This window comes from Carlito syrichta, unplaced genomic scaffold (genome assembly GCF_000164805.1).
Source record: "Carlito syrichta isolate Samal-C Ts95f unplaced genomic scaffold, Tarsius_syrichta-2.0.1 Scaffold309858, whole genome shotgun sequence".
NCBI classification, from domain to species: Eukaryota; Metazoa; Chordata; class Mammalia; order Primates; family Tarsiidae; genus Carlito; species Carlito syrichta.
Window position 1 is genome coordinate 3,883 of NW_007253954.1, and position 19,249 is coordinate 23,131.

Sequence of the window (19,249 nt, forward strand, 5' to 3'; positions counted from 1 at the left end):
GAACTCACGTTCAGAGAATCTCACCAGTTCACCTATGCCATCGCCATCTTGCTTCTATTCTTCACTTCTTTTTTTAAAAATAAAGTTTTAAAACAAAGCTTATTAGAGAAAGAAGATAGAAAAGAAAGACACGCTAGAGCTGGCACAGGTGAAAAAAAAACTGTCTATGCAGTACTAGTTTCATAAGACTATTTCAAAAACATTCCTCAATGAAATCTAACAACGAAATAAAACCACTGTACAACATTTTAGGGAATTTGTATATGTTGGATTGGAAATTTGTATATGTTGGAGTAGTATTTTTCTCAGAGTACCTCCGAGCAATAAATAATCATGAACTATCTTTCAATTTCTAGAAAATTTGATGAGTTTATTTTCTGATGGGAGGTAGGCAACATTACACAGGAAAACCCTTATTCTTTGCACATTTTCATGCATTTGCCCTGTTACCTAGAAATCAGAAGCCCTGCACGAACTTGTTTTTTATAGAATCCAAATCTACAAATGTTGCTTTCATATTCAGTCCTAAGTTCTGTGTCTGTTTTTCTTTACAGCCTACTAGTAATGTCGACACACCACCTTTGTTGGTTCAAATATTAGCAAGTATATTTTTCCAGAAAATAGAAAGCTGTTTTTAGGCCCAAGAGGATGGTAGGACTCCAGAACATGGTTTTTCTATCCTGTCCCCTGAAATTGTGCTCTTTACTTTTTAAGCATTAAATTTAGTGCGTCCAAACAGAAGCAGTATTTTCTCTCCCCTTCCACCTCAATTTATACAATTAAGTATTGGCCAGATGGAAAATTTAAAAACGCAGATCTAAGATGACCCTTGGAAACCTAGATTTAAATAAGCATAGTAAATTTGAGTATCATGCTAGTGATAAAGCAATGTTCAAAACAATTATGTCCTACGGATATGTAAATATGCAGCTTAGACTAAATGCGATGAGTTATAAAACAACTTACAATTGAGATTCCATCCAAAGCTTTCAGTTCTGGAAGATGAAATATTACAAACAAACGGTAGTTTTCTTGATTCCATATAATAATGTTTCCATACATGTCTAGAATGACCAAGTTGCACAAACCCTAGGTATTAAAAACATAAACATTTTAATATATGTGTATATAAAGCACTTCAGCAAGTTATTTTAAGAGGTGAACTATTCTTGAATTTTAATATTTGAATTATCTATCATTTCATAGAATTTCAGTGCTTTTAAGTGCACTTTTAAGTTCAAGGATTTCCTTTCAGACTACTAAGGTATAATTTTTCCCAGTATTTCAATGGTTTATGCTATATGATCAGAATCATTTTTGAGATACTGGTGCCAAATGTATTAGTGATCAGTGGTAAAGGTTAAGAGGGAACTTTGGTATGTTTAAGATAATATACTTTATTTTATGGAATAATGAATGACCTATCAACTGGTAGGTATGTGTATATACAGATATAACAGGAATAAAAGACACTGTCATTTGAAAAAGGATAAAACTGAAATGCTTCTGCCTTCTGAGAGAGTAGCAGAATTCATCCTAAGGCATGGTTTTTCTACCCTGTCCTATTAAGGAATATATGGTGTCTTATTGTACCAGACACTTTGATATGCTTTTGTTGTGAAGGAAAAGTTCTAAGCAGGTGTGGAAGGAAGACAAGAGGGCATAAAACTACTGTGTATCATAATGTAAAATAGTTTATTTTGTTGCGGAGGTTGATTAGGGTGCCTCTGTAGCTCTGAAAGTGGTAGTCATGTTGGGGGAATAGGATAAGGAGAAAGCTGAACATAAGGAAAGACAGGAAATAGACATAAATTTTTATAGGGAGATAAAATTCTAGCAATATTATATCAGAAGAAGGAGAGGTCAGTGTTAGGAAATGGCCTTTGAACTTTACAAAAAGCGAAGTCACACATTATATTTGACATAAACTCCTATTTGGTGCTGTAGACACCTTCCATTTTGTTCATACCTTTAGTAAATCCTGCTACACAGTAGCCTTGGATTAGTGATTTCTTTGGGGAAAAAAAATCAAGCAAAGGTAACCAAGTTTGAGTCACTGGTATGAGAAGTGAAAAATAATAAAGAATTATACTGAGAACAGGCAAATGTTTAAGAATCCTACTTCCCTAATCTGGTTGGGGAATCCTTGAAAATATTGAAGAAGGCTCTAGTTAGGAGAAATAGGTTTGGATTATTTTACTTGAGTATTAAAAAAAGTTGTCCCAGAAGGTTATCAAATTGGAGACACTATGGTTATACATACATATGTGTATTTGTATACATAAATTAAATGCAAATATATTTTAATAAACCTTGCTATTCTTATTTTAATTTTCTTCCTATTTTTCTATATTTTCCAACTTCTGTACAGTGAACCTGCATTACTTTCATAGTATGAAGAAACAAAACATATTTTAAAAACAAAACATTACTACGCCAGATGATCACCTTTAAATTGTAGATCTCCTGATTGACAGCAATATAGTTATTGCTTATGTATAATTCTACTAGAGTATAAGTTTTTTGTAAACCACTCAGTGAAGTGATTCTGTTGTTCTGAAGAGAAAGGGAATGAAGATGAAGCATGTTATCAAAAGTATGCTTTTCCAAACCAGTGAGAAGATTATTATTTATGCTGAGGCGAGTTAATTTAGTCAGCTTGGAAATTCCTAGAAAAATAAGCAAATTTAAGAAAATATTCAGATAACTTTAAAAGGTTAATTTAAAAAAATAACTGGCTTGTCGTTTTATTGTTAATCAAACAGCTAAGTTCAAATGACCATAAGGATTCTATAACATTATCCATCATTGCTTTTCATTTTGTTTCAGAAGGAAATAATTTGTGTATAAAGTCCCATGTTATATATTAATTCTAATTTTGAATTTTTAAATGGAGTCATTCCTCTAAGGTGTTAAGAAAATATTCTGTAGAAAGGAGTTCTGTAGAAAATATTGAATTTCTCTTTCAAAAAGCCTTAAAATGATAACATTAATTAAAATTTTCACCATCATGACTGCATAAAACTCTATACAAAGCTTGAAATAATCACCAGCCCTTGTCTTAAAATATTAAGAGTAAGGAACTACAGTACAACACTCTGGAAAGTGTTATTCCTAACAGTATTAAAAAGAACTATTTCATCTATTTCTACCTTTGTATGCTTAGAAGCATCCAGCACAGAAATGTAGAAAATGGGACCTCTCACCAAAGTCTCATTCCTATGTACATTATGTATTATTGCAGGCACTTTATAGCTATAGGCGGCATGGTATAGTTGAAAGATAAGAACTTTGGAATCATAGTTGGTTTTAAATGTATCACTACTAGATTTGGACACATAGGTAACTTATGTAAACCCTAGACCTCAGTTTCCTTATCCATAAAATGGACATACAGAAATCTACTTCCAAAGAGTTATAAAATTAGGTGGAAGCCAGGCTCGGTGGCTCAGCCCGTAATCCCGCGCCTTTGGGAGGCTGAGGTGAGTGAATTGCCTGAGCCCGCGGGTTCGAGACCCGCCTGGGCAGCGAGACCTCATCTCTACAATAAATAAAAAAAAAATCAGCCGGGCGTGGTAGCGCATGCCTGTAATTCTGGCTACTTGGAAGGCTGAGGTGGAAGGATCGCCGGACCCCAGCAGGTCGAGGCTGTGGTGGCCGGGAGCGGCCACTGCACTCCAGTCTGGGCGACAGAGTGAGACTTCAACTCAAAAAAAAAAAAAATTGGGTGAAAGAATGCTCAAAAATCATCAGTTACAGCTTTTGGCAAATAATTGTCTGTGCTTTCCTTTCATGCCAGCCCCTACTGTGGGACTATGCAATGTAAACCAACCTAGGACAAGCTAGGATAAAGTTAGCCTGACAAAAATAATTAAATGGTTATTACACCTAACCATGTCTAAGAAAAATAAACTTCTGTTCAAGTTTAGAGGAGTAGCTATCTTCACTGAAAAGTAGGTATAAGAAAAATATAGATTGGAGGATACTTCTCTTTAATAGGTTTATGAAAGAAAAAGAAAAGGAAATGGGTTTCTTAAATTGCATATACAAAACAAAACTAATACTCAGCTGTATGGGAATGGAAGGCTGGTGATGGCTTTACACACAGATGCTTAAGCTATCCCCAGGTTTACTCAACTGAAATCTACAAAGGAGAGGTCTGTGAATCTGTATATTCAATAAATATCCCAAGTAATTCTCATGATCAAGACAGTCTTAGAAACAGTGTTAAAATAAAATATAACAAATGTTATACATGCTGTTTTTTTAAAAGATATTTAATACTTTTAAGTATATAATTTTTTGAAATCAAAATTTTATTTTATGAAAAACAGTATACACAAATGCTAAAAATATTCCAATTGAAAAGTGAATAAGGTGTAAATTAAGTCTCTTTCCCAGTCATGATTTCTAATTCTTACCTTCCCTCTTTGACCAACACAGCTATGTTACCAAAATGCACATACAGAAATACTCTTGACTCAGATAAGTATGACTTTCAGATAAATATGCATATTTGTGTGTGTATACACACACATATATACATATATATATATATATATATATATATATACACACATATATACACACAATATATTTTCAATCAAATGGTGCACATCTGTGGGCACAATCTTTTTAATTCCTGGAAGTTAGTCACCCCTTTGAGGAGATAGGAAGAATAAGAGAAAGTTGTTAGCAAGTCATGGAAAGTTTCTTTCAATTTCTTTCCAAGTTCAAAGCATTAAATGAAGGTAGGAATAAGATAAAGCTAGGAAGGAGTCAGAAAAAATTGAACTTAGATTATTCTGGAACATGTTTTCTAAGCTTAGATTTTTAGAGGCAGATAAGCATAAATCCAAATAAGTGAAGAATCTAAGAAGCTTGGAAGGAGAAAGGGAGAAAAAGTATTTTTTATTTTCTCTGATCCAGAAAAATATGACTCAATACTGAACTTTAAACAGTCAAATAAAGTGCATTATAATGATCTCATTATTATTTAAACATTACTAAAGTTGCTTAATTGTACTTGTATATGGATTATATATAAAAGGTTATATGTAGTACATTTTATTTTCAACCTATAGTGAATATAATTTTCATTTTTGTTAAAGTTTTCAAACTTCCAAATGTAAACTTAATTCTATATTTTGAAAAATAAACTAGATTGCTTTATCTTTTTTAAAAGCATACATCATTCATTCATTTATTTATTCAATTTTACACACATTATACCTAGTTTGATGTGCTGGGTTTTGTTATGGACTGTGAACTGGCAAGAGAGAAAAGAAAGAAGGCGGAGGAAGTGAAAGTTTGTTGGGCTCCATATATGGTAGTCACATTTCACTAATAGGTATTCGTTTATTTTAACGTTTATTTTAATTTGTTATTTAATTTATCTCTAATTCTTAAAATTCAACAAAGAATATTACACATATTTATCTTGCACAACATGGTGTTTTGAAGTGCATATACACTGTAGAATTGTTAAATCTAGCTAATTAACAACCGCATTATCTCATGTAGGTATTTAGAATATTCTGCCACAAAACTTGGAACTTCTCTAGAGATCCTCTTCTTCAGAAACTGTGCTCAGTGTTATTAATTTTTTTGCTTTGTTGTTTAGATATTCCTATTTTGAGACTTCAACATTCTCAAGTACCTTACCTTCTATCTTTGAAATGCAGTTTCCATCTAATGTGAGCTCTTCCAAGTTAATACAGGATCCCAAACCTTCCATTTTAGTGAGGTTATTGTTGCTAAATGATGCCCATTTCAAATTTTCCAATTTTTCTAAATTTGTGATTTCAAAGAGATGTTGTCCATCTAAATTTAAGGCGGTTATCTGTAGAATAATTTACATTTACATTATATGTTACTTCTGAATCTTGTAAATTAATTCAATGAATGTTATGATATTATAAAAGCTAATGAAATAATTCAAATGTGATAAATAAATATCAAAAGAATTCCTCCAGGAACTAAAGATATTGTGAAGCTCTTAGTTTACAACAAAGTAAAATTTGGCAAGATTATAACTTCAAGAAGAACTTATATGGTATCACAGACACTGTGATGTACCAGTCCCACTGCAGTGAAGGATTTGTCCCAGCTGCTGGGAGAGCTGTTGGCAGAGAGCCTTTAGCTGTCAGCCTCTCTCGGGACTGCCTCAGTTGCAGGGAGTGCCTTGCCCAAGGTCACGCTCCTTCCCAGACTGGTGCGCAGTCAATGATGGAGAGACAGAAAGGCCTGACCATCTCAGCCCAACTTGGGAGCAATTCTAATTCCAGAACTCTTTGTGGGAATAGCCATGGTTGTTACTGGGCCTTCACCAAAGCTGTGTGTGTGTGTGTGTGTGTGTGTGTGTGTGTGTGTGTGTGTGTGTGTGTGTGTGTGTGTGTGTGTGTGTGTATGTGTGTGTGTGTGCGCGCGCGCGCACACATCTCCTGTCATAAAAATAATGCCACTAATGTCTTCCATTTTCAAGGGCCGGTTTCCCCTAGTCCAGTTTCTATCTTTGGCAAGAGGTATAAAGACACCTAATGTAGCCAAAAAGCTTCTGGTGCTCTACAACCTTTTCCCTTACCCTTGGCCGAATTCTGCCCAGTTCCCCTTATTCCTTCGCCAGTATTCCTGATCCCCTGCCACCCACATTTTATCTTGATATCTGGCTCTGAGACTTGAAAGTTTGCCTATTTTGACATGTTATCAGAATCTACCCTACAGTTTGTAGTGTACCTTTATCCTAAATCTCCAGATTTATGATGACTGTAGTTAAGGCCTAACCCCTGTAATATAACTACTCACAACCTGACTTCTGTACTTTATTTTCATTTGTTGCAATGTAGTACATTTACTATATTGCTATTTTTCTAATAATAACATTGTCTTTTATTTTTTTCCAATTTTATTGAGGTATAATTGACCATGTAAAATTCCATATAATTAAGACGTACAACTTGATTTGGTATAGGTATACACTGTGAATAAATACTGCATGATCTCAATTATATGTGAAATCTAAAGTAGTCAAACTTATAGAAGGAGAAAGTAAAATGGTAGTTGCCAGGGGCTTGGGGCAACAGGAAATGGGGAGATATTGGTCAAGATGTACAAAGCTTCAGTTATACAATATGAGTAAGTTCTGGAGAGCTAATGTACAACACTATGACTGAAGTTAGTAATACTGTATTAAATACTTGAAATTTGCTAAGACACTAGATCTGAACTGTCTCAACCCTCTCTTAATTAATCTTTTCCAGCTTACTGCCCCTTATCTATCTGTGCCCTCTTTATGATAGACAGACCAAAGCTGACTAAAAAATAAATTTAAATTAAGCTTTTATATTAGGTTTAATAGAATTAGACTTTACCTTCAAGTACCAGTTTCCACTCAGATGTGAATGTGGCCCTAACTTTGAAATCTGTGTCAGAATTTTGGCAGATGGCCATATACTAAGTATCCGTGGTCTTTCCTCTTTAGTACTAGAATGCCGTAAGAGAGATAACTAATAAAATTTAAAAGAAGAAGAAAAAGAAGTGTAAAGGAAACAACATACAGGAGTTAATTGAGATATAGCTTAAAATATCATTTTCTAGAAAAAATGAGTGATCCAATAAATAAATTTTAAAAGAACATTTCCTTTACTTAAAATATTTTCATTATCTAGATACATTTTAATTATTCACTCTTTTGTTTTAGCAAATACTGAACCAATACAAGATAATACTTATAAGACTGTGAAATGATTATTATAATGCAAACACCCATATAATCTACCCATGAAACCAGTTTAAGAAGTACAGTATTACTAATAACACACAAAACTCCCTGTGGGCCCCATCCTAAGCCCTTTCCTCTCTTCCTTCCCCTTAGAAGCAACCACTGTCCCCGATTTTTTGTCTACCATTCACTTGCTTTCTTTATAGTCTTGTTTGTGTACATAAACAGATATATGATTTAGTCTTCCATCTATATGAACTTGATGCAAATTGAATAATATAATAATTATATAAATATATCAATTGAATAATATTCTTCTAGGACTTGTTTTTTTGTTCAGCATCATATTCATGAGATTCATCTGTGCTTTTGTTTGTAGCTGTAGTTCATTCACATGTACTCTATAATCTGCATAGAATTTTCCCCTTAATGGCTCTGTCAATGAACACTGGGGTGGATTCATTTTTTGCTAATATAGACACTGCTGTCATGAATTTTCTTGTGTATGTTTCCTGGTACATACATGCAAGAGTTTCTTTAGCGTATATGCCCTTAAGTTTTATATATATATATATACACACATATATATATTTTTTTCCAGCTTTTGCTTTCCAAAATGGTTGTGCTAATTTTATAACCTTTACTTCATATCTTTGCTACAACTTTATATTGTCAGACTTTAAAGTTTTTGCCAGTCTATAAAACTGGCAAAATTGGTAGGTCATTGTGACTTTAATGTCCATTTTCTGGAATACTAACATGGTGAACATCTTTTCCTGAGTTAATTGACTGTTCTGATTTCCTCTCCAGTCAAGTGTTGGTTCAGATCTTTTGCACATTTTTCTGTTTGATTAGTTGTCTTTTTTTCTTATATATTCTGGATATGTAAAGAATATCTTTTGTCACTAGTGCTGCAAATTTATCTTCTCAGTACGTAGTTTGTCTTTTTACTTTCTTTGAGGAAAAGACATTAATTTTAATGTAGACAAATCCAATCATTTATGGTTTATGCTCTTTGTTTCTTGCCTAATAAATTCTTCTAATTCAAGATCATAATGATAATCTTGGCTATTTTCTTCAAAAAATTTTTGGCTGGATGTGGTGGTTCATGCTTGTAATCCCAGCACTTTGGGAGACTAAGGTGAGATGATTGCTTGAACCCAGGAGTTAAAGACCACCCTAGGCAACATAGCAAGCTTATGTCTCTACAAAAAGCACAAAATTAGCCAGGTATGATGGCACACACCTATAGCCCCAGATACTCGGGAGGCTGAGGTGAAAGAATCACCTAAGCCCAGGTGGTCGAGTCTGCATTGAGCTGTGATTGAGTCACTGCACTTCAGCCTGGGTGACAGAGTGAGATTTTGACACCAAAAAAAGAAAAAAAAAATTTTCTTTTTTGGTTTTGCCTTTTACAGTGAAGTCCCTCATGTACTTGTCCCAGTGCCTTTTACTGAATCACCTCCCTGATATGAAAAGGCAGCTCTGTTACTTATCACGTTTCCATAGATGAATAGGTCTATATTAGGTCTTTATTCTGTTCCACTGTTCTATTTGTCTAATGCTGCACCAATACCACATTGTCTTAAAGGATTTTAGTAGGCTATGATTTCTTAGGGTAAATTCCCAACTCTTCTTCAAGACTGTTATCTATATTTTTATCAACACATTTTTTAATCAAAAAATTTTCCATCGTTTTAAATAGATCCAAAATTAAACATTACATTGCTTAAGGAATTAATATTCAAATACCTCACAAAAATTAAACAGCTAGATAACTAAGAGTGGATATAGTTAGGATGTTGAAGCTCCTATGGTTAAAGTACAGTATCCTTATTCTGGATAATAAAGATGTTTCCCCTCCCCCCATGTTAATATGTTTTGTTTTTGTCAGACACATACAACATCAATACTAAGTAGATAATTCACTGAATGCTTTTGCAAGGCCTCAGAAAGTTACTTATTTTCATGTAGGGTCTAGAAAGGACTTTGGTGAGTTCAGTTGACTAGGAAAAAAACAGTTACCCTAGAGATATTTTTAGGGTAATGTTTAGGGATGAATCAAAATAATTCATATCACTGGTTGGTATTTAAATGGAGTATATTTAAACAGAAAAAAATCAAGTGTATGACTCCTATATATTAATTTTTATTAACATGCTAAGAGGGAATACAAAATCTTAATGATAGAAAAAGAGTATGGAAAACATTATTTATATGTTCTAAAGAACACAAGAAATATTAAACAGTAAAATTCGACCTGAGTAATCCTTGTTCCAGTAATAAATTTCATAGCTGCTGTTACTTCCTCTTCAGAAATGCGGAGTCCATTTAAGTGTGTAAGAGATTTTAATCTGGCAATAACACTCAGTCTCAACGTGGCTGGCTTCGGAAAAATAGAAAAAAGTTAATATTCACAAAATATTACATATATTATGGCATGGAAATGAGTGCTTTTTCATTCCTTTCCATTAAATTCAAATTTATGCATCTCCTTCTTTATTTTATATATATATAAAGACAGGTATAACTTAATTATTTAAATAATAGTTTAAATAAAATTATACTTAAGAATTAATCTAAAAAGAATCTGTTTTATAGATTTCTAATTAATCTGGTGAAGGGGGGAAATTGCATAAGCTGTTGAAAGTGACTATGATGAAAACTGTTAAAAGAACAACTGTAGTGACGTCTTTATCTAGATCAACAATAAGTTAGTGATCCCCATATGTGATTCAGTATGGCTCTTTAGCCCTGGCAATCCAATCTGGCAACAGGGAGATAGTTGAATTGTGATTATCCAGGAAGTATGCTTTGGCAAAAGAAAAATATTCTTCAATTTTACTGAGTAAAAAAGAAACAAAATAATATAAACTTAGAAATATGGCCAATTTAATAGAACAAATCATGCGCCAGCTCCATTTAAAAATGATGAACAGAGCCTTATATAAATATTTTAAAGACAGAGAAAAGAAGATTCTTGAAATTATAAACTTGGGACTTATTTTAAATACTTGAAGATATGCTTAAATATAGTCGGTAAATGTGGAAATTACTTAACACTAATCTACATATTTTGCGATGAGAAAAAATAATGTTTAAAAAATTTCTTTTTATAACAGTCTTTTTAGACTTTATAATTCAAATGTATGAAGGGAGGTGATTTCTGTACTTAAAACAGAGAACACTGCACAATGCAAAGTAAAATTGTAACACATGTTTCTCAACCACCAATTAGGATTTATTATAAGTCAAATTGTTTCCTACTTTATAGTATGCGTCTCCTACTGCATTATATTGTTCTTGGCTCCTACGCCTCATTAAAGTAGGATTCTGGCACACTGACCTATATAAATTCCCCAGAAGTTTGCAAATGGCAATGACATCAATCATGCAAAGAAATAATGTTCTCAAACCATTAGAAGTTACAAAAAAAATCTGATTTGAAATTATAGTCTTTTCTTTTAGCAACGCTTGATTTATTTCATCACTACATTAATCCAATTTATGAAAGATTTAAAAGAAGTCTAGAAAAACACAAACAGTTTGCCTATTTCTGGCTATTATTGAAGAGTAAAATAGTATGAAAATGGCCTTAAAATAAATGTTTGCTTTTTTATAAACAAATCTGTTGCATACCTTTTGCCATGGATTATGTTGAATATCAAGAGTGAGAAGGCTTGTGGTGTGTTTGCATAACATGTTTATTTCATCGCCAGATTTTTTCAGTTGATTCCAGCTCAAGTCTAAGTGCTTCAGTTTCATCAGCCCTCTAAATCCCTCAAGGGTTATCACATGGTTATGGCTTGCATCCAAATATTCAAGATTATACTGCAACACATAGACACAGAAATGCTGCTAAGATAATTATAATTTGTACTTACAAAATATTTTCCCTATGGTTCTCTAAATACTTTCTGGTAACCATCACAGCAAACCTAAACAGTAGTTATATTGCAATAGTAGTATCAACATATGTATTTGCCCAAAGAGCTACAAGTATTTCATGATAGCAATTCTCTCTTAATTCATATTTTACCTTTGTAACATAGGGTGGCAGTATTTGTTTTCACAGGAGAGAAGACACAAAGAAACTGGCAAGATGATTTTCCCCCAATAAACAAGAAATGTAATTTTTAATATATAGGTTTCTGGTTTATACACTTGACCCCATATCCTGGTTTAAAAACACTCAACTTCAGAGGTAGAAACTAAACCTATTGATTCAATACTATATTTTTCTTTTTAAAAGGTACACAATTTTTAATAGTTTTTGTCATAAAAGTAATACATATTCCTTGTTGGAAATGTGTAAAATATAGTAAATAAATGAAAAGAAAAAATAGAAAGCATATATAATTGTATTGCTCAGAAAGAACCACTTAAAATGTTGTTTTTATTACATGCATTTTTTCTTATATAAAACAGATGCACAGAATTTTGTATCCTTTTTGACATTTTCATTATCAAATATCCTCCAAAATGATTTTTCATGACTAGATAATAGTCTAATGTGTGGTTTATTATAATTGTTTTAAACATTTTACTGTGGACCTTTATGTTTCTAATTGTCGGCAACACAGCAACGAACATCCATAAGCATTATACTTTAACTGCAACTCAAATATTTTTAAGATCAGGTTTTTAGAAAAAGGATTACTGGTTCTAAGAATTTCCATATTGTTAAGACTCTTAATAAATATTGCCAAATAGATTTCAAGGAAGTTTTTCGCTTGCCCTTGGACCGTAAATGTTGCACAGTGGTTGACTGGATACAGTTCATCACATCTGCCAATGCTCAGGCTGACTGACATGGATCATCATGGATTAAAGTGTTTAAACAGTCTTTATCAAAGCCCGATGGTCTTCCTGAATGTGGAGAATCACTCAGGTCAAAGTAGTTCTCTTTGAAATGACAAAAGAATCTTCTTGCCCTGCTTTCCCTGGTGACATTCTCCCTATATATGGCACAAATACTTTGAGCTGCCTCCACTGCCTTCACTCCTCTGTTAAACTCAAACAGAAGAATATGTTGGAAGTGTTAGGTTTTTTCCACTTGACACTCCATCTTCTTTAGCCCACAAATAGAACTAACTTTCTTCAAATCTACAAAATGCAAGGCGTATTCACAGGCACAACATTGTCACTCCAAATAACAAACAATAAACAAACGCCCAACACCACAGTGTCACCATATCAAAAACAAACCCTACAAACTTATGCATCAACTTAATATATACCCAGACCCAAAACTAAGAAAAGATAAAGAGAACTTGAAGAAAATATTCTATAACATGTTTTTATTTTATTTTATTTTATTTATTTATTTATTTATTTTTTGAGTTGGAGTCTCCCTCGGTTGCCCAGACTGGAGTGCAGTGGCTGCTCCCAGCCACCGCAGCCTCGACCTGCTGGGCTCCGGCGATCCTTCCGCCTCAGCCTTCCAAGTAGCTGGAATTACAGGCATGCGCCACCACGCCCAGCTGAGTTTTTTTTTATTTATTGTAGAGATGAGGTCTCACTGCCCAGGCGGGTCTCGAACCCGCGGGCGAGGGTAATCCACTCACCTCAGCCTCCCAAAGGCGCGGGATTACAGGCTGAGCCACCGAGCCCGGCTGAACATGTTTTTAAAATACAAATAATATTCTGTCAGTTAAAATGAACTGTTGGTGCAGGGTGGGGGATGAGGTGTCTGGAATTCCATGCCTGCCATGGTTTTCTGGAATCTGTGCACTCAGAGAGACCTTTGCTGGCTTCACGATGATTAACCCATCCAAAGTGCAGGCTAGTAAAACCTCTGTGGAAAGCAGTGATCCCTAAAATAACTAAAAACTGACTTCCATATGATTCAGCAATGCATCTCCTGGGAATATATATACCTGGAGGAACATAAATTGTAGTCCCCAAAAAAGACACCAGCACATACATGTTTACAGCTGCACTATTCACAATAACAAAAACATGGACCAACCCTACTGCCCATTAAAAGTGAACTGGATAAAGAAAATGTGGTACATATACATGATGGAGTACTACACAGCCATAAAGAAGGACAAAATCATGAACTTCGCAGCAAACTGGAAGGAGTTGGAGACCATCATACTTAGTGATCTATCACAGAAACAAAGAACTGAATACTGCATGGTCTCACTAATAAGTGGGCCCCGAACTCTAGTCACATTAACACAAGGGAGGAAGCTGCAGTCACTGGGCACTGCCAGGAAAGGAAGGGGGAGGAGCACATAATAACACAAAGGATACCTGGTCCTAAGCCAGGGGAAGTGAGAGCCAGATGGAGGCCCAAACTTTACCTGCATACAGCCTACTTGTGTAGTTAACCTTTACTTGTACCCCACATCTCTATAATAAAAAAAATTTTAAAAATGAGTGGCAGAAAGATATGAGTTCAAATCCAAGACAAAGCTAGAGAGAGGAAGGGAGAGAGAGAGAGAGAGAGAGAGAGAGAGAGAGAGAGAGAGACAGAGACAGAGACAACGACTAATACTACTGACAGCAATAAAAGTACACCAGAAAGGTATACTCAAGAAACATATTGTGACTATTAACATACCATTTCAAAACAAGCAAAAAGATGTTAAGAATGATATGACATAAAATAACAACATAAATTTGAACTAGAAAAACCAGAAGTAGAGTGAAAAAAACCCCAGAAAACACTGAAATAAAATAATAAAATAATTCATAAAATTATTTCCTGATCAAAACCCCAGATTCTCATGCCATAAGAGATAAGATAGACACGTGGGACCTCGTCAAACTGAAAAGCTTCTACAAAGCAAAAGAAACCATCAAAACAGTGGGGAGACAGTCCACAGAATGGGAAAAAATATTTGCCAACTGTATATCTGACAAAGGCTTGACATTTAAGATCTACAAGGAACTCAAATGTGCTGAAAGGAAAAAAAAAACAGACAACTCTATTAAAAAGTGGGCAAAAGATATGAACAGACACTTCTCAGAAGAAGATATACAAGCAGTCAACAGATACATGAAAAAAATGCTCAGCCTCACTAATCAAAGAAATGCTAATTAAAACCACCCTGAGATACCACCTAACTCCAGTCATCATGGTCATCATCAATAACTCAAAATACAACAGATGCTGGAGAGGATGTGGGGAAAAGGGATCACTTCTATACTGTTGGTGGGAATGTAAATTAGTACAACCTCTGTGGAAAACAGTGTGGCAATTCCTAAAAGATCCAAAAATCGACTTTCTGGGAGGGACACAACATCAATAAGGGTACTTGATCAAACGAGTGAAGTGGGAACAAATGGAGGCCCAAATTTTACCTGTATGATAACCACTTGTATACCTAATCCTGAATTGTAACCCACATCTTTAAAATAAATAAATAAATACAATCGACCTTCCATACCACCTTCTGGGAATATACCTGGAGGAACTCAAATCACTCTACAAAAAAGATACATGCACATGCATATTTATTACAGCATTATTCACAATAGCAAAAATATGGAACCATTCGTGCTACTCATCGAAAGTGGACTGGATTTTAAAAAGTGGTATATATACATGATGAAATATTCTGCAGCCATAATGAAAGACAAAATTATGGACTTAACAGTAACTTGAATGGATTCAGAGTCTATAATATTCAATGATCTATCACAGAAACAAAGATCTGAGTACCACATGTACTCACTCATAAGTGAACCCTGACATTTATCATAATACTATAAGAAAGGGATTGGCAGTAGGGAGACACTGCCAGGGGAGGGAGAGGGGGCACATAACATCAATAACTACCTGATCTAAAACCAGGTGAAGTGGAGACCAAAGGAAGGCCCAAACTTTACCTGTATGAAGATCACTTATGTACCTACTCCTGAATTGTACCCCACATCTTTGAAATAAAAAAGAATGGGAGACACCTCTTATCAACAAGGATGCCTGAACGAAGCATATTTGTATACCTAACCCTTAACTGTACCCCACAATATCATAATAAAAAATTTTATTATAAAAAAAATGAAAAAGAAAAAAGAAGAAATAAAGGCTAAATTAGTCAAACACGAGAGAGAAAAGATACAACTTACTCAAGTTTGCTTTTGATTAGTAAGAAGGAAAAAATATTAAAAAGAGTGGATAAACATAAAAATAATGCTCTAAGAGAAATACAAGGTGGATAAAACAACAAAAAATGAGATATAAATGAAGAGAAAAAAGATTCAAGAGAAAGGTACAAATATCAAAGAGAGATTAAAAAAAGATTCTACATATGGATAATGGGAGTCCTTGTAAAAGAAAACGAAAGCAGGGAAACAAAAAAATTGCTAAAAACTTCCTACTCAAAACAACTTTCCTAAAAGAAAAAAATGATTTCAAACTATACTTTAGAAGATCATATTGTGAATCTGAAATATCAACCCATAACAACCAACACCAAGACAAATTCTAGTACAATTTGAGACTTCAAGGAAAACCAAAAAAAGTTATTTGGTCACCTAGAAGAAAAAAAGTTAGTGATTCTCTCACTCTCATTAGACTTTTCTACAGCAACACCCTGTGACAGAAGAAAATAAAGTAACATGTAAGATGCTTTAAAAAAGAAAATTGTGAGCCAATGATTTTGTATCTAGAAAAACTGCCTTTCAAGTGTAAAGGACATAGCCAAACTGTTATTAACATGCAATATCTGAAGGAACACTGTTAACATAAGCCTTTTCTAAAAAAACATAATAAAATATATTTCAATCAAAATATTTATAGATATCAACATAGGGACTGGTGATGAGAATTCAATAAACATGACTAATTAAAAGGGAGAGTGTACAGCATATAAGGCTCAATGCTGTGACAATGTAGACGCAATATAATTATTTTAATTATTTTTAAAATGGGGAAGAACATACACAAAATTTTTCAAAAATCTTTCCAGTAAGTAAAATTGGTGAGATTATAAGTAATGTCATTTTGAGACTCTGTGTATAAACAGGTGATAAAATAACTTTTTATATTCTAACTCTAACATCTTGTAGAGAGTCAAGATTCTTGGTTTGAGAAAAATAGTATAGATGTAAATAAGATGTTAAAAGCTTTGTAGTCTTGAATCTGAATAGAAAGTATCAAAATGAATTCATGAAGTTATTTTTAGTTATAAAACACACACACACACACACACACACACACACACACACACACTTGCAAGGTCTGTCTAGTAAAAAGACCTAGAAATGATGACCAATCCGGATCTGGATTGTGGTCCTGAAATACCACTTCTCTCTAAATGAAAACATGGTTCCTTGAAGAAATGGCTGATCTCATGTCAGCAACAGAAAATATATAAGACATGTATGAAATAGTTTGTCAAAGAAGGTATCAAAGACCACTAGAGTCATTACAAAAGGAGCTAACTTGAATATGATCCCGCTGGCTAAGGATGAGACAATTTGAGCTTTAACCATACTAATAATTGTAGTGTAGTGCATATAATCAAATATGTGTAAATCTCTGCATTCATAATGATATTAAAACAAAAAAGAATTGATCACCTTTGGGAAATGATAGAGACCAATTCATTATTTAAAAAATTGATAGATAAAGATAATCAAGCATCTATTCTGTTTTTTCTATATGAATGTTGCCACTGGGTAATGAAATAATAGATAAGGAGAAATGCCTATTTCTAAAAGTATTCCAACTAATAAATGAAAAAAATTAGCAGAATATCACATTTTGTAATCTCCAATGAATTAATAATATGGATATTAAGTAATAATTCTTCTGGCATCATAAAAATGAAACCATATATTGTGTGTCTCCTGCAGTCCTGTCAAATGTTAGCCTTGCCAGAGGAACAAAACCTGGGTCTGATGTAATCTCTGGATCCACTTACTAATTTGCAGGAAATATGGAAGATGGAAGGCATGTAAGGTTGTATGTTAAGTAAGAAAATCAGCAGGCTAGGCTGTGGGAAAATCTTTGGGCCAAAAGACTCAAGTATTTCTAGAGGTAAACTATGGGAAATGGATGAAAATTTTATAAATGAAAAGAGACTTAAAAGACACAGTACAAAGGTGTTCATTAATGGTGATTTCTGAGTGGTATAAACATGTTTTGTTGTTGTTGGCCTACATTTCCTATTTTTTTAATACATGTAAACTTTCTCTGTAATAATAATCAGCTATTTCAAATAAAGTAACTGGTTGCCAACAACAACAAAAATACAGTACATTTTTTAAAATGGCAAAACCAAACTCTTGTGCTAGGGATACACACTTGGGTGACAGAACTGTAAGGAAAATAATCCAAGGAGAAGATTACTGTAGAGGTCAGAATAATAATTTTTTTTCTTTGTGTTTCAAAGATGTGGGGTACAATTCAGAGTTAGGTATATAAATGTTCATTATGCATGTACCTTTGCTGATGACGTGTGCCCTGCCTCCCCCAGCAGGAATAATGAGTTCCTATGGAGAGAGAAAGGAATGGGACACATTTAGAAGGGGTCCTATGTGGTAAAGTTCTATTTCTTGATCTGGGTGTTGTTACAAGCAAGTTTACCTTACATTGACATACTAAGCTCTATGTTTGTAGTATGTGGTGTTCTGTATCTTTGTTTTATTTTTACAATAAAATGATTAAAAATACACATTTACCTTATGTAGAGTATCTCCTCTTTCTGGCTATCTCTAACATGCATACAGTCATTTTTAGAGACACACAACAGATACTTGACATTTGAAAGGTCTGTATCTAGTCACCTGTGCTAGTTGTAAAATTTGAAAATACCACTTGAGTATAAAATTTACCCAGTTTCCTTATCTGTAAAATGACCGTAGTAATATTCACCCAGCAAATATGCTGTGAGGCTGTGATAATGAGTGTAATTTTTATATTAAAAGAGAACAAAGCCACATTACAAAATAATTGCTGAGTGGTTAGCTAAGCTTACTCACTATAAGTGTGCTGTTTAAATTTAGAGTTTACTATTTAAATTTGTGCCTAAGCAAAATTATAATGACTGTCATAACCTTTGGAACTGCTAGCAAATAATTAGAAAAAAATTAAGTTAAAAAATGCCCACAATTTACATACAGACCTGGGACCTCTTTCAAACTACTTTTTTTCTTCAACGGCATACTGAATCCAGACTATCAGGAATTCTATTTACTTACAAGGGTTTGGGTCTACCAAAAGAAACAAGGAAAAGGTTTTACTAGTAAAACCCAAGGCAGTAACCAAAAGAAACAGCTTCCACTACAATGGAAGAGGCAGTGCAGAGCAGAGACTAAGAGTTGAGAATGAAGAAATATTCTGAAAAGGTATGTAGTTGACCTGGGACCCATGTAAACAGGGGATCCTAGGTTAAAATTCTGAAGTCTATATAATAATTTCTATTATATAAAATGTAACATGAACAACAAAAGTCAACAAGATCCATGCCTACGTGTGCATGTGCACTATTGCATTGTCCCTATGACATATGAGAAGATAAATACAAGTCAAACAAGATCTCTGCATGAGACATTCAAGTAAAAAGGACA

The 19,249-nt window shown here is 33.8% G+C and overlaps 1 protein-coding gene across 1 annotated transcript in view; it reads right to left on the minus strand.

Moving 5' to 3' along the window:
- Positions 1–966: 966 nt before the first annotated feature.
- LOC103270545 (leucine-rich repeat-containing protein 9) overlaps positions 967–19,249 on the minus strand; it is a gene marked incomplete at its 3' end in the record, with an annotated part of 78,686 nt that continues 60,403 nt past the window's right edge. Inside the window, exons 18-23 of the mRNA XM_008068064.2 lie at positions 11,360–11,551; positions 9,981–10,106; positions 7,371–7,505; positions 5,665–5,842; positions 2,449–2,669; positions 967–1,089 (exon numbers count right to left, since the gene is read on the minus strand). Coding sequence (XP_008066255.1) covers positions 967–1,089; positions 2,449–2,669; positions 5,665–5,842; positions 7,371–7,505; positions 9,981–10,106; positions 11,360–11,551 — 975 coding nt within the window. The remainder of the gene's footprint in view (positions 1,090–2,448; positions 2,670–5,664; positions 5,843–7,370; positions 7,506–9,980; positions 10,107–11,359; positions 11,552–19,249) is intronic.